At 34.6% G+C, this 13,672-nt stretch overlaps 1 protein-coding gene across 1 annotated transcript in view; it reads right to left on the reverse strand.

Moving 5' to 3' along the window:
- The window catches only part of ARAP2 (ArfGAP with RhoGAP domain, ankyrin repeat and PH domain 2), a 115,288-nt gene that overhangs the window by 94,964 nt on the left and 6,652 nt on the right, over positions 1-13,672 (reverse strand). The window contains exons 3-6 of the mRNA XM_030948180.1: positions 7,663-7,733; positions 6,668-6,747; positions 2,046-2,128; positions 904-1,260 (exon numbers count right to left, since the gene is read on the reverse strand). Coding sequence (XP_030804040.1) covers positions 904-1,260; positions 2,046-2,128; positions 6,668-6,747; positions 7,663-7,733 — 591 coding nt within the window. The remainder of the gene's footprint in view (positions 1-903; positions 1,261-2,045; positions 2,129-6,667; positions 6,748-7,662; positions 7,734-13,672) is intronic.

A 13,672-nucleotide genomic window follows, 5' to 3' on the forward strand; every position in this document is an offset into this window, starting at 1 on the left:
CCTAGTGAAGATCAGAAACAGACTTAAAAAGTGAAATTGTACCACTTTCAATATAAAAAAGGATTCATAGAATTCATAAGAACACAAGTCATAAGAAAAATGGAAACGGAAAACTACAATTAAAAAGGAGGAAGTTAGAAAAACTTCATCAGAGTTAGCAAGTGTTTATGATGGAAGATCTCCTAACAAAGCATTCTTTAGTGAAAAACAGTCTAATGATAGCTGGAGTTAAAAATCAGTTAAAACAAAGAACTTATAACAGAAATCAAATATAAGATATGTTGTTGTTATTGTTGTCATCTAACTCCCAAATGTGACAGAGAGAATTCATTTTCTATTGTGGTCCCTTCTCTTCATTATTTGTAAACTTGAGACTTGAGCTGAAATTTCTACCATCAAATTTTAGGCACAAAAATTAAATTAAATAGGAGGAATTCAACCCAGGTGAATTCTAAACTCAAAGCTCAAGTAACACAGACAGAAAGTAACAGGGCTTCCAGTCACACTAATTATTAAATTACAATCCATGGCCAAATTACTAAAGCAGTATTTCAGAATCAGAGTTTGCTTTCACTTACTTTGTGGACCACAAAAGATCAGCAAAAATTTAGCAACTGGAAATACTGGCACAACTTCATTCTGTATTTTTCCACTATAGCTCATGAGTAGAGATCAACAATTTCAAGAAAAATATTTTCCCTGAGTACATCTCCTAAAAAAACTTTAGGATAGGTAACATCACTAAAAACTTTTAAATTCACAAAAGCTTGGTGCTCTTTCAATGCAAAGAATCTCCTTTCCCCTTCCACTATAAATATTAAGCAGTGACTAAATACAAACTTAAGATCTCCCATGCAAGCATATATTGTCACAGTTACACAATAACTACTGCAAATACCATACCCTTGAGGGGATAATTTATCCAGCCATCCTGCTTTAACCTTCTTTACTGATGGTCCATAAAAGCAAGCATATGGTGTTATTGATTCATTTCCAGTCAAAGTCTGATCTCCACCAAATTGGCAAAAATTCATTTGTTCACTGGCCAAGAAATCAGAATCTCCACTTTGTATCTTACTGCAAGATGTTGAGTGTGTTTTGGTTTTCTTTTTCTTTTTTTTTAAAGGCAAAGTATGCTGTTCCACAGTAGAATATACAGATTCACTTTCAGATTCTTCTGGCGTTAATGATGGGTCTTCCTGAGACAAGGATTCATTTTTTGCAATTCCTTTTGTCTTCTCTTTCTGATTACTCAAGTAACTGGAAAGAAAAAGTGAATTTTACTCTTAAAATGTGTTACTACAATGCACATATAAAGTATATAAAATCAGTAATTAGAACAAATACTGGTAAAGTATATTATGTTTATAACTTGTATAATCACAGTGAACCACAGACCTACTAAATACAATCTATCTCATAACTATGACCACTCTGAATCCTACTTCTGCCATTCAACAGGAATAGTACCAGGATAACACTCCTTTGGAAGCCTGAACAGAAATTTAAAAGTAAATTCTCCTTCCTCAGAAAACTAGCTTTGCTCTTTTGAATACTTTTGACAACTTTCAGTATCACCTCTCTCTTCCCTCTCCCACCTCAACAGGAGCCTGGTGTAGACTGGAAAACTAAGAAGCACACTTCATCAAGCCACTGGCCACTGTCTCAGGACAGGAGTGGAGAATGTGTTTTAGTTTTGTGCTTGTTTGGAAGGGTTGGTTTTTTTTCTAATGACTAAATTATGTGAGCACTCAGACACACCTAGCTATGAGACATACAAAAATGCAACTTGGTCTTTCCTTATTCTGACTGGAGAAAACAGGGACACTCCAAATTCACAAGAGATTCTGAAATCTGGTTTAAAGAGTCTCAGAAAAATCACAGTGCCCAGATTTGCCTCATATAAGGATGGGGTAAAGCCTCAAACAGAAGAAAACAAAATATAGTCATGGTTGTGCCCGCAGAGCTAGAGATTCATTTGTGACATCAGTAAATAGCATTTTCTTCTTTACACTTTGAGTTTCTCAGTAATTCTTATTTAATACCATAGATTCTTAGAAGAATATTCTTCATTCATTCCTGGATCCAATTTATTTTCACAAGCCAGAAATTCATTTCCATGAAGTTCCTAGAAAAGAAATATATTGTAACTAACATTTGTAACTGAAGGAGTAAGTGATATTTAAATTACTGTAGATACAAATCACACACAAACAGCCTAGCTAGCAGCACTGTTCTTTCCCCCATTTTCAAACATGCACTTGAAAGCTGATTTTTGTATTCTAAGAAATGTTATTTCCAACATTTAAGCATGGCCCAAAAAACCTGATACAAACAAATCAGATAAAGAGATTCAGTGTATAGAAATACCACTGCTCTGATTTTTCTCGAGGCACCACTGACATGCTGGTTTTGGCAGGGATAGGTTATTTTCTTCCTAGCAGCTAGTACAGAGCTATGCTTTGCATTTGAGAATGAGAATAATGTTGATAACACACTGATGTTGCTGGGTACAGCTTGCTCTAAGTCAAGGACTTCAGTTTCCCATGCTCTGCCAGTGAGCACAGGAACAGGAAGCCAGGAGGGTGCATGGCCAGGACAGCTGAGCCAAACTGACCAAAGGGATGCTCCATAGCACAGAGCATCCTGCTCCCTCCTTTCCACTAGAGTTACTATCAGCATTAGTATTATTATTATATTTTGCTTTGTAGCAATTATTAAACTGGTCTTATTCCACCATCTAAGAGGTTACTTGTTTTCCAGGTGTCCACACTGCAGTGAGAGCAAGCAGCTGTGTTCTAGTTCTAGCTGGGGTTAAACCACAACAACTGAATATTTTTTAAGCTCAAGAGCCACATGTTACATGCAGCATAAGTACCATTTATGATTTGCCACTGCTAGCCTATCTTTCATAACAGTATTTCTTCTTAGAATAAATGTACAGCCTTCACAGAACACCTAAGATAAAATAATGGCAAATTCAAAATCCTAAAGCAAAACTGAACTCAGATGCACTGAATATATGTCACTAGGGTTTTTTGGGTTGTTTCTTGCCAAGAATTTCTTCCTAAAAGGCTCATCTATTAACTTTTGCTTAGAAATCTTTATCACACTGCTTTGTAAACTGCTTGCAGTGTACAAAATGTCAAGGTTAACACTGCTTGTGAACATTACATTTCACACTTCCTAAACTTAATCTGACAATCATATTGCACTACTAGGCTTTTCAATATGTCTTTCTTCCTTAAAAAAAAAACCTAAATTTAACATCTTCATGATTTCTGGCAGAAGTGTTTTAATTAACTCATTTAAGCTTTTATGTGTACGTAATGAAGCTGAACAATGGCAGAAACAAAGTGGATAAGTTTTCACAACATTACCATTTGTTTTCTGAGTAGCAACACCTAATCTTGTACTTGGCAACATGGAAAGGCAAGACTAAAAAAAGACATAGTTCAAAGCAGAGGAAGTGTGCAGCAAAAATGTAGAAATCAGCCTGATGCTAGGATAAATCTAGGTGAACTGTCTGTCTTCCACTGCTAACCAGACCCATTATAAAAATAAAAACCCACTAAAACCTAACCACCCATATGTTGCAGTACTGCACTGTAGCTAAAGGAGCTAAAAAAAAAAAAAAGAAAAACCAACAAAAGAACAATTCAAACTTCCCAACACATCAATAAAACCAACCAAACAAATCCTATAAAAAACTAGGCAAAAAGCATCAAAGTACTTTGTAGACAAATTAAATAGAAAACTCAAAAGCAATCTATCAACTGTTTATCAAGTATTTCCATTGCCTGGAATCTCCCAAAAGAAATGGAAATGCCCACACTTCTCCACAATAGTTAAGAGGCTAATATCATGGTGCATGAAACATCCTCAGAGTAAAAATAGTCAGCGTCCTTTATCTTCATTTGTTTATGAGGATACAACTGAAATCCACACCCACTGAAGCCACATGGTAGTACCTCTTCCTGCCTGTCAAGAACCAATACAGTAACAGTTTGATGTCCTGCTTCTGCTCACTCCATCATTTCAGTGCTTGAGCAAGTGAATTCAGTGAGTCAGATAACTTCCAAGCAATAACTAAGAAATGTGTTTCTATTGTCAGTAGAATTTAAGATGTGTAAGTCCACAAATGAAGACAGGTTGTGGGTAAAGGAAGTTCTATTTGCTCACAAAAATCTATTTCAAACAAATGAAAACCTAAGCATTTGCATTGTCCTGTTTACAGAAATATCCTGCAAGATGCTCAGGCTCAATACAAGACAAATTCCCACCTCCTTCAAGTGTCTGAGGTATTACACAAAGCATTTTCTCATGAAATGCAATGCAGCCAGCCTTCCACAGTATCCCAATACTCAGCTCACACAATTTACTGAGCTCAAATTGCATGTTTAATTTAGTCTGTCTACAGCAAGAAATAAAGCCAGTATGTCACTCATGAGGCCTAAACTCATTAGAATTCAGTCCTCCTCTGGAGGAATTCTAATATACTTGACTCCTTTAGTTAGACACAACAATAAAATGTTGCTAAAACACTTGAATTTTTGTGTTGTTTTTGAATCAGCATTTTAAAAAAACCCAGTTCCTTCTTCAGGTTGCCTTTCAGAAGTTTCTCTTTATACTTATCTTTCTTCCAGACCCAAAGCAAAGGTATATTTTGTTTATAACCTTCATTCTCCTGTTCTCTTATGCTCACTTACTTCCAGTCTGTAGTGACTCATTACCTATTTATACAGTCACTCCCTTCACAAAAGCCTACAGAAGCCTTTTCTTTACACCAATGAAAGAGAAGGAAGGGTGATGGCTAACTTACAAGCCCTTAGAACAAATTCAGTCTTAAGTATAACACCATAACGCCTTTTATTCAATATGGACAAACTATACTGTCATGACTTAACATGAACCAGAAGCAACAAGCTCTAAAATCTCAGATACTTTACAGTGTTATCTAAATATTCTTATGTGTTCCTAGGATATTTGTTTCTGCTGAAAAAAATCTGAAAGTGAAATGTATCTCAAGGTGTTTGTTACATAGTTCTCCTTTATGACCTTTGTCCACAATTAAGTGCTAATGGAACTAAAATCAGCTGTGATGTTTCCAACAGTCATGTGATAAACATAATGCAAGAAACTGTTCACATTCATGGAAGTTATATAAAAATCCAAATCTTCAGCTCAGGTAAAGGATGTCATAATACACTGCATTAATCATGATTCTATAACCAGCAAAATAGCAATTTAGTTTCAAGCAGTTAATCCAGTTTAACTGCATGGTATTTTTGTACTTTGTGCCTTTGTAAGATAAGAAGGAGTGCTGACGACCTTTCTGGGTATGCTTTTTTATAAACAACCATTTCAACGAAATGTACAGAATAATGCTAATAAGTAACAAGAGGGCTAGGAAACTTCTTCTAGAAAATCAGCTTAGACCATTGAAACAATTACAAAGAAGTTAAATTTTGAATTTTTAAAGACATTGGCACAGACAACAATAACTAGCACAGACAAGGCATTGCATTCAAGGAAAGAAAACGAACACTCAAAGGTCAGCTTCGCGTGCACATAACAAGTAGGAAAGGCAAGGTATGATTTTATTTGTACTGTGTTAAAAGGTCAACAACAACAAAAAACACATAGTATACATCCAAAACAAAGTATGCATCAAAAAGAGATTACTTTTATTCCTATAAAACTACTCTCATTGGAAGACAAAATTTGAACCATTTACTTTTATTCATCAATTCTAAAGAAATTAGAATGGCAGAAAGAAAAACCCTAGACAACCATTTGAGTAGTTTTTATTTTAGTTAATAGTTTACAATAGTTTAAAAATGAAACATTAGACTGAAGACCAGGACAGAAGAATTTTCTGTTATCTTTAATTCTGTGGCTTGAGACTGGTTGGAAAAAGTATAAGTAATCACAGGATCAACAATTTCTGGTCTGCCTCCTGCTGAGACAGAAGCAGGAGCTGGAAATTAATGGCATTTGGCAGATGCCTCACTAAGCTAATTCACCTCCCATGTCTCGCTGCTCGTGATTCAGAAGTCTGTCCACATGTCATCTGCGGCATTCACACCAACTACTGACCCCAACAAAAACATTCACTTCAGAGAATCCTAAAAGAAAAGTGACTTTTGGGGTATACAGCAAGTTTAGGAGACGCATGAAAAATATCATGCAAGAACTTAAAAGTCCTGAGAACTTTCATATATAGGAACTGAAAAAGGGCATGGCCAAATGTGACCATCATATCACTCAACCTAATGCGCAAGCTGCTTTCACAGGATATGCAAAAGTCTGTGCAGAGATACCAGTCTTGATCTGCAATTCTCAGATGAGAAAAAAAGCCACTTTTAGCGTTCTTAGTAAATTCTAACGGTTTCAAATTTCAACAGCTTAACCTCAATTATGAACAAAGAAACCAAAACATACACTGCAGCTTCTTATTACTATTGAACATACAAAGTGTCTAATAACAAAAGTCATTAGTCCTCATATATTTACATCATAAACTCTTAGCATATACCTAAAACAACAGAAATCAAGTACTGGCAACTAAAAGAGCACAAAAAATAAAAATTAAGGCCAGTATGAAATACCCAGCATGAAGATTAAAGTGAAGACAGACTATATACATTCAGGCTTCTCAACTTACTTTAGCATCTTTAGCGTTGTCACAAATAAAGGTTTCCCCGTACGGAGAGATAATGGGTGGCTTTTCTTCCACGGAAGTATCTTAAAGCAAATAAATAAAGAATAAATAAATAGATATAGTCTCTACTGTGTGAAATGCTCTGCTAAAGTCGTAATAAAATCAGCAAGGGACACAGATTTTGCAGCTTGCAATATCTCTGTCCTTCCCAGAAAAAACTTTGAGGAACAAGAAACAATGTCCTATTTCCACATGAACTCCAGATACCTTCTTTTCACCATAGACATTAACACTATTATTATGTAATTTGAATATAACTGGCATACAGGCATTTTCTTCTTTCCTACCCTGCATCGAGTTAAAACAAAAAAACCTTCAATTGTCTAGTCCAAAGCCCTTTATTCTGACTTTTAAAAAATACCAAAAATAAACCACCACACAGCTCTTTTGTGCACCATCTTCTTTTTGTCACCAAGAATTTGCTTAAAATAAACACACATAACTTAAAAAAAGACATATTTTTTAAATATGAAAGAAGTTTCCAGCTGACTGCACAAGACTTCAAAACACTTCAGTAAACTATTTAATACAATAAATTTCCTGTTCTTTCCAGGAGCTATGAGCACTTATAAACAAATTAAGCAGCATTAGTCAGGAATACACTCCTTATATCTTTCAAGAAATTAACTCTGCTTAAAAAAATCTGGATCTAATATTGGAAACTTAAAAGACTAGTCTAAATATATATATATTAAAATAAATGGGGCTTAAAGAGTAGATTTTCTAATTATTGTTTTCATTTGGACATATTCAAAAAGTAAGTAAAAATGCAGAACTGATTCAATCCTCTCCTATCACATAAATCAATTCTTCTAGACCTTTGAGATGCCCGATATTTCTTAAAATCTGTAAGTAATACTTATTTTATACAACCAGTCCAAGGTTTATTTTTCCTTAATAGTCAAGATATAAATATCAGCAGGCTTAACTTAACTCACTGTTTTGTGAAATTTGCCTCCCAGTGCAAGAAATATTTACAAGGTCCATATTTCTTCTTCTCTGAAGGGAACTTGAACAAAACAAAGCACAGAACGAAAACATTAATTGAAATATCCCAGAAAATAAGCAAAACCATCTCATGCAGTTAAACAATTAAAATTTTATACAAATATGGAAACAAAAGATTTTAAATCTTGGGAAATTTTCCAATTTTTTTTTAAGTCACACAACAATATGTTTTCCTCCCCTAATGACACTGAATACTTCTCTGATCCTAGCAGACATCCCAAATTCGGGGGTTCTTTTTGTTCTGAATTGACATTAAAAACATTCAGATTGCTTGAAGAATGGAAATCCCAGTTTTCCTCAACCTTTTCCTTCCTTTCTCCTTCACAATGAATACCAATGACTATATTTAAAAAAGGATGCACTATGAAAATCTACTTTAACATTAAACTTGTAAGGGGCCTGAGAATCCAGCCAGAACACGCTTCCAAACACTGAAAAAAATTGCTGTAAAGTTTAGATTTCCTTAAGTGAATTATTTCCCCCTACAGAGTTCTAAAACCAAGAGGTAAGTGACATTGCATTGCAACTGCCAGTGACAACTCCTACACATTTTGCACATGGGTAAGAAGGCATCTCCATGCACAGCAGAAAAGTTTTTATTAGTGGTGTGCTGGTCCCATGCATTTCAGTAATTTCAAGTATAGCGCAGTATTATTGCTACTATTAATATTTCAGGCCAAGACAGCTTTATTATCAGAACATAGGAAGAAAAAAGTCTGAATTAGAAAATTTCTAATCCACCTTCACTTGTCCAGTGGTCGGTATTACAGGTCTTTTCAGTCAAGCTCTGAATTCCCCCATTAACATATTATCAATTTTTCCTCTTACTTTCATTTTCTCTGCTTAAAATAAGAGTACTGAAGGTTCTCATGCATCCTTATAGAATATTCTGAGGCTTATAAATTCCATGTAGGATCCTTATCAGTTTTCCTAACAATTTGTGGGTCCTCCATCATTTAAAGCCAAAGGCAATTATCTTCTACTAAAAATATCAATCTCCTAAATTTTGTTTCCCCTTTTAACATATTGAGAAATTTTATTATTTTAAGATATGCTACGTTTAGGACTTTAGACCTACTGTCCCATGAAGTCCAAATTTAATTACTCCTAATTACAAAATGATGTTTCTTTGTGACAGAAGGCGGGTGTTCATGAACTACTATTTCACATAATTTTTACTCCGCACCTAAATCTGCCTCAAAAACTTTATTAGATTAAATTCAAGATGGAAGCCACACCTTATAAAGTTACTTGACATTTCAAATGTTATCCAGGTTACATAAACTAAGTTCCCCAATGCTTACTTTATAAAATCCTGGGTTTAGAAAACACAGGGTGAGTTGGGCCAGTAAGAGTGGATTATAGCCTAGTTCCCATCTATAACTGCCTACTCTCCTGAGTCATAATTACAATAAAAACATAGCAAATACTTAAAAAGTCTGTGTTTCATCATACATTTTACTAAAATTCATCCAGTTACACCTTTTGAAGCTCCATCAGCAAACTAACTTCATGTGTTTGTGTGCACTTAATATGCTTAAAAAAACCCAAAACCTAACCTAGTTTATTTCAACAAAGGTCAGATTTTTGTTGGTAGGTTGGTATCTTTTGAGGGGTACTAGCAGCATTAAACTAAATTAAGACTTAAAGACAAACAGCTTTGACTTGAAGAGTCTTTAAAATCATGGAGACTTTCCTTATGTAAAACAGTGAGTTATTTGCTTAGTTTCAGGGTGGATGGATAATTTCACCAGGTAATGAAAAATAACAAGTCAGCTTAAAAAACCAACAACAAATAAACAAACAAACAAACAAACAAAAAAAAACCCAACAAAAAACCAAAAATAATCACACACACACAAAATACCCCCCACTTTTTCTAAAATCCATATACTTTTCAGGACTTGTGTATTCTTTTTGATCGTGCACCTATATTTATGCATACATGGCACAAAATCCTGCTGAAAAACCAACTATAGTCTTTTTTTCCAGCATTCAAAAATACACCTCCTTGTCATTTTTGGAAAGCAAATTTCAAACTTATGTAAATCAAAAACTATCTATCTGAAGATATAAAATGAATGAAATGAGCTCACTTTAAGTATCTGCTTGAAAGATTATGTGTCATAAAAATCCAACAGTGCAAGCTATAAAATGATAATGATTTGTGAATGCTTAATAGAAAAGTAAGCTAGTTGTTGTACAGATTAAATATCTGGATTAAAAGAGAGAAAAATACTGAAGGCATCTGTTGGAGGAAAAAAATTGAAAAAAAATCTTATAACTGTATCAATTTATGACTTTTTCTTAGACATTTCAGAAAGCCAATACACCTTCTCTTGAATTTTTTCAATTCAAAAATTGAGTACCTCAAACAAGATGGATGATATTCTTTATTTTGCTCTTTAAATGAAGGTTAGCGCAAGCAATCTGCCAATCGCAAATTGTGCCAATTTTGCAAAGATATAAGAATAATTTCAATTATTATTCAGTGTTGACTTTGTTCCAGCTGTGGTGATTAAGACTCCCTGTTTTCATATATTAAGAGGTACCGGATGCAGCTCAGGCTGCACACACTTCTCTAGCACCCCATATTATGTATAAACAGGATGAAAGATGTGATGAGGCAGTGACTGGTCTTGATAAATGCTGAAAGGATGGAAAGCTAAAATTTTGCACAGAACTTCACACCAAGCTGGTTTATTCAATATACTCCTGTCACCTTGCAAAAACGTGTGGGAAGGAGGTCAGTGCAAGCAGTCAGCGCCTCAAAGTCTTTACTTGGTATTCATCTGCTGAGTGTTTTAAATGAAAGAAGCTTTTGTTTTCAAACTCATTCAAGACGTGTTTTCTTTTCTATCTATCTCAAGACCTAACCCTCCCATAATGCAAACACATCAAAACTGCTCTAGCATGCTGTGTTAAAGCCTTGGGGTTCATAGACTGCTTGCAGAGGTAAAGTAATAATGACACTTTCCCACTGGAAAAGAGAGGGAGCAGCTTCTCTCTTCTAAAAAATTTATTTTGTGTGGCGGAACACAGTAGAGAAACATAGCAACACCAGCCTGGCACCTCATTAGCAATCTTGAGCACTTGTATGCTAAGAAATGGAGTCTAAAGGATATCAGCACCAAGCAAGAAATTCCAACTATAGGATCTGCCAACTGCAGAAAACAAATGGTGCCTGCTCGGGCCAAGCACCATTATCTATTTTACTTATTTATATCTTCCCCCATAAGCAGGATATTGCTTAGAATTTTGGTCTAGTTTTTCTTATTTCTCTTAATAAAGAATAAGAACAACCCTACTACTGCACAACACAAGTAACAAAGATGAGTGACATGAAAACATCTAAAAAATTATATAATCATCAGTCTGAAATTTTATCTGCATATCATTCTGTATAAAAATCAGATCTACCATATTATAAATATGCTTCAGCTTTTTGTTTGAACAGATTCCCTCCCGGAATGATGCAAAGGTAACTATTTCACAGAAGAGTGACTGCTAGTTGACATTATCCAAAGTATCCAAAGCACCTAAAACTATTTCAAAACTAATTATGTTTAATCTTGTCCTAAAGACACATTAGTGGTTAGTTCCATCCATTGCAATACTTTCATTATTTTCTATTTTTCACTTTGTGGTTTTAAAAACCTTTTGACCAATTGTCAACAATTCTCCAACAAGAGAGAGCTCCTAATGATACAAAAAGGAAAAGTCCAGCTGAAAATAATCTACTATAACTACACATCAATACTGAGCAACAAAAACCAGTACTAAAATCTGCACAGTAACTCCACTATTAAAAAAAATGTGTAATTGTCACTTCTTTCTTTTTTTTCTTTTTTTTTTTAATTCTGCACCCCCCAGTGTTACAATGCTGCCACACTGTAGCACCATAATTCAAAAAAAGAAATAAACCCAAAGTATTTTCAGCTTCTAAAATGCTGTGGTGTCTTTCCAGATCCCAGCATGCTTTGTTACAGGCAAGAGTCAGGAGAAGAAGTGAGGCACAGGGAAGCAGATAAAATTGGAAGGGAGGTAAGTGCATCATTAGTAGTAAAAAAAGACACTCTTACAGCTCTACTATGGGGCACAAGGAGACCCACTGTAAGAACTTTTTGTGCTAAAGGCACGCAGGAGGTGATGAGAAAAGTATTCCTGGCATAAAAATTTAATTACTTATATCTATGAATGACTAGAAGGAAATGCTGAGCTTCCCAGATTTCAGCAGGATTTCTCTACCTCTGTGGAACAGCCTTTATACAATATAATAAGTATGAAACCAGCATCTGTCAATAAGGCCAGTTGAGGCTGTCTGCCTATGCAATTCTGTGAGAAAGATACAATCTTTCCTGAGGTTAAAGATGTTTGCACAACGACATTTTAAAAGTTCTCTGTATTAGAATTAGTTCTCTGCCCCTATGAAAAGGTTGTCAGAAAGGTTATCAAGAGAGTTTCTGCCATGTTTAAGTTCTGCTGTGAAGTTCTTGTTTAGTCTCGATCTTTGGCAGACAGACTGGTCCCTCAGGATTTCCATATTGCTATAACTGGAGCATGAAGACCAAGAAAACGTACTGGAGCTCACAAGTCAAAATTTTGGGTAATGAAGTTAGTGACCCAGTCACATATCAATCACTAACAGACTGGGAATTGGAGGATTTACTCCAGTGGTACTATATATTCTCTCAACTGGATGACTGTTTCTCAAGAGACAGTGACAATAGAATACTCTTTTAGTATGTAGTTATGTTTTAGGTTAAGAATCCCATTTTGTCTCAGCATGAATAGCTTTATTAAATGAAGTAGATATAATCATTCTACAAAAGTTAACATAAATCTGCTCCTCACTGGAGCAGTATACCTCACTGGATAGGTATATTAAAGTTTCAATGAGCACAATTTTTTTGTCATTTAGAAGACACCAATGAAGCAGTTTTTAAGGCACAAAAAAAAATCAGTAATTGTTGCAAATAAACTTTGCCTCTCCACCTGTTCAAACAATTGTATTACAAGATTAATTTTGACATTGCTCAGTAATCTAAAAACTAATAAATCTGGGAAATCCCTGCATTTAGAGCATGTATAAACTCGATGATGTTTCTAACTGCCGAGATATGCAGATGAATAACTCAAGATAAATATAAAACATTCTTAGACATGTCCCCTCCAGGCATAGCTTGTGGTTCAAAAAAAATGAAAAAAAAAAAATAAATGCAACCTAATGATCTGGATATGGCTACACCAACAAAACTTTGCATATGTCTCTGCATTAATTTTTCTTCAGTTTAAGACACTTAGCCAGCATGACAACTAAAACTTACTTAATAGATCCAACTATATTACAAATTAACCTGCGTGAAGGTATTTTTTTGCTTAAAGAATGCAACATTGTATTGTGCTTGACTACATATTCAGTGCCTATTATTTTTAACATTCCAACAATTATACCTTTATTAAGACAGGTCTTGAATTAAGTCCCAACAGCAGATATTTTTCTCAACATTCTATCATGCTTTTCGAAGACAAGCTGTAACAACTAATGCTTATTCAAGAAATAAGTGCCACTCAGTAACTTCTGATTTCAAATTATGAACTCAACCATTCTGAAGGAAGAAAAATACAGTCATCACCTGAATACTTAGAAACAAATTAAAATATTCCATAAACTCTGAAAAACCATCCACAGCTATAATCTTTTTTTTTCCTCCTTTTTCTACTGCTGTTTTCCTCTGCTGGAATGTCTCAGAAATATTTTTATAGTAGAAACATCATTAAAAGCTAAGGTTTCGTTGTTATGAGACCACCAGCAAAAGCCAACACATAATATGAATAAATGGTTCCTTCCTTCTCCAAAGTTAACAATTAAATTACTATCAGTTCAGAAATTAACCCAAAAGCCATCTTGAAGTTCTTGCTTATGTTTTATAGTTCATG

The sequence above is a fragment of the Camarhynchus parvulus genome, chromosome 4 (genome assembly GCF_901933205.1).
Source record: "Camarhynchus parvulus chromosome 4, STF_HiC, whole genome shotgun sequence".
In the NCBI taxonomy this organism is placed as follows: Eukaryota; Metazoa; Chordata; class Aves; order Passeriformes; family Thraupidae; genus Camarhynchus; species Camarhynchus parvulus.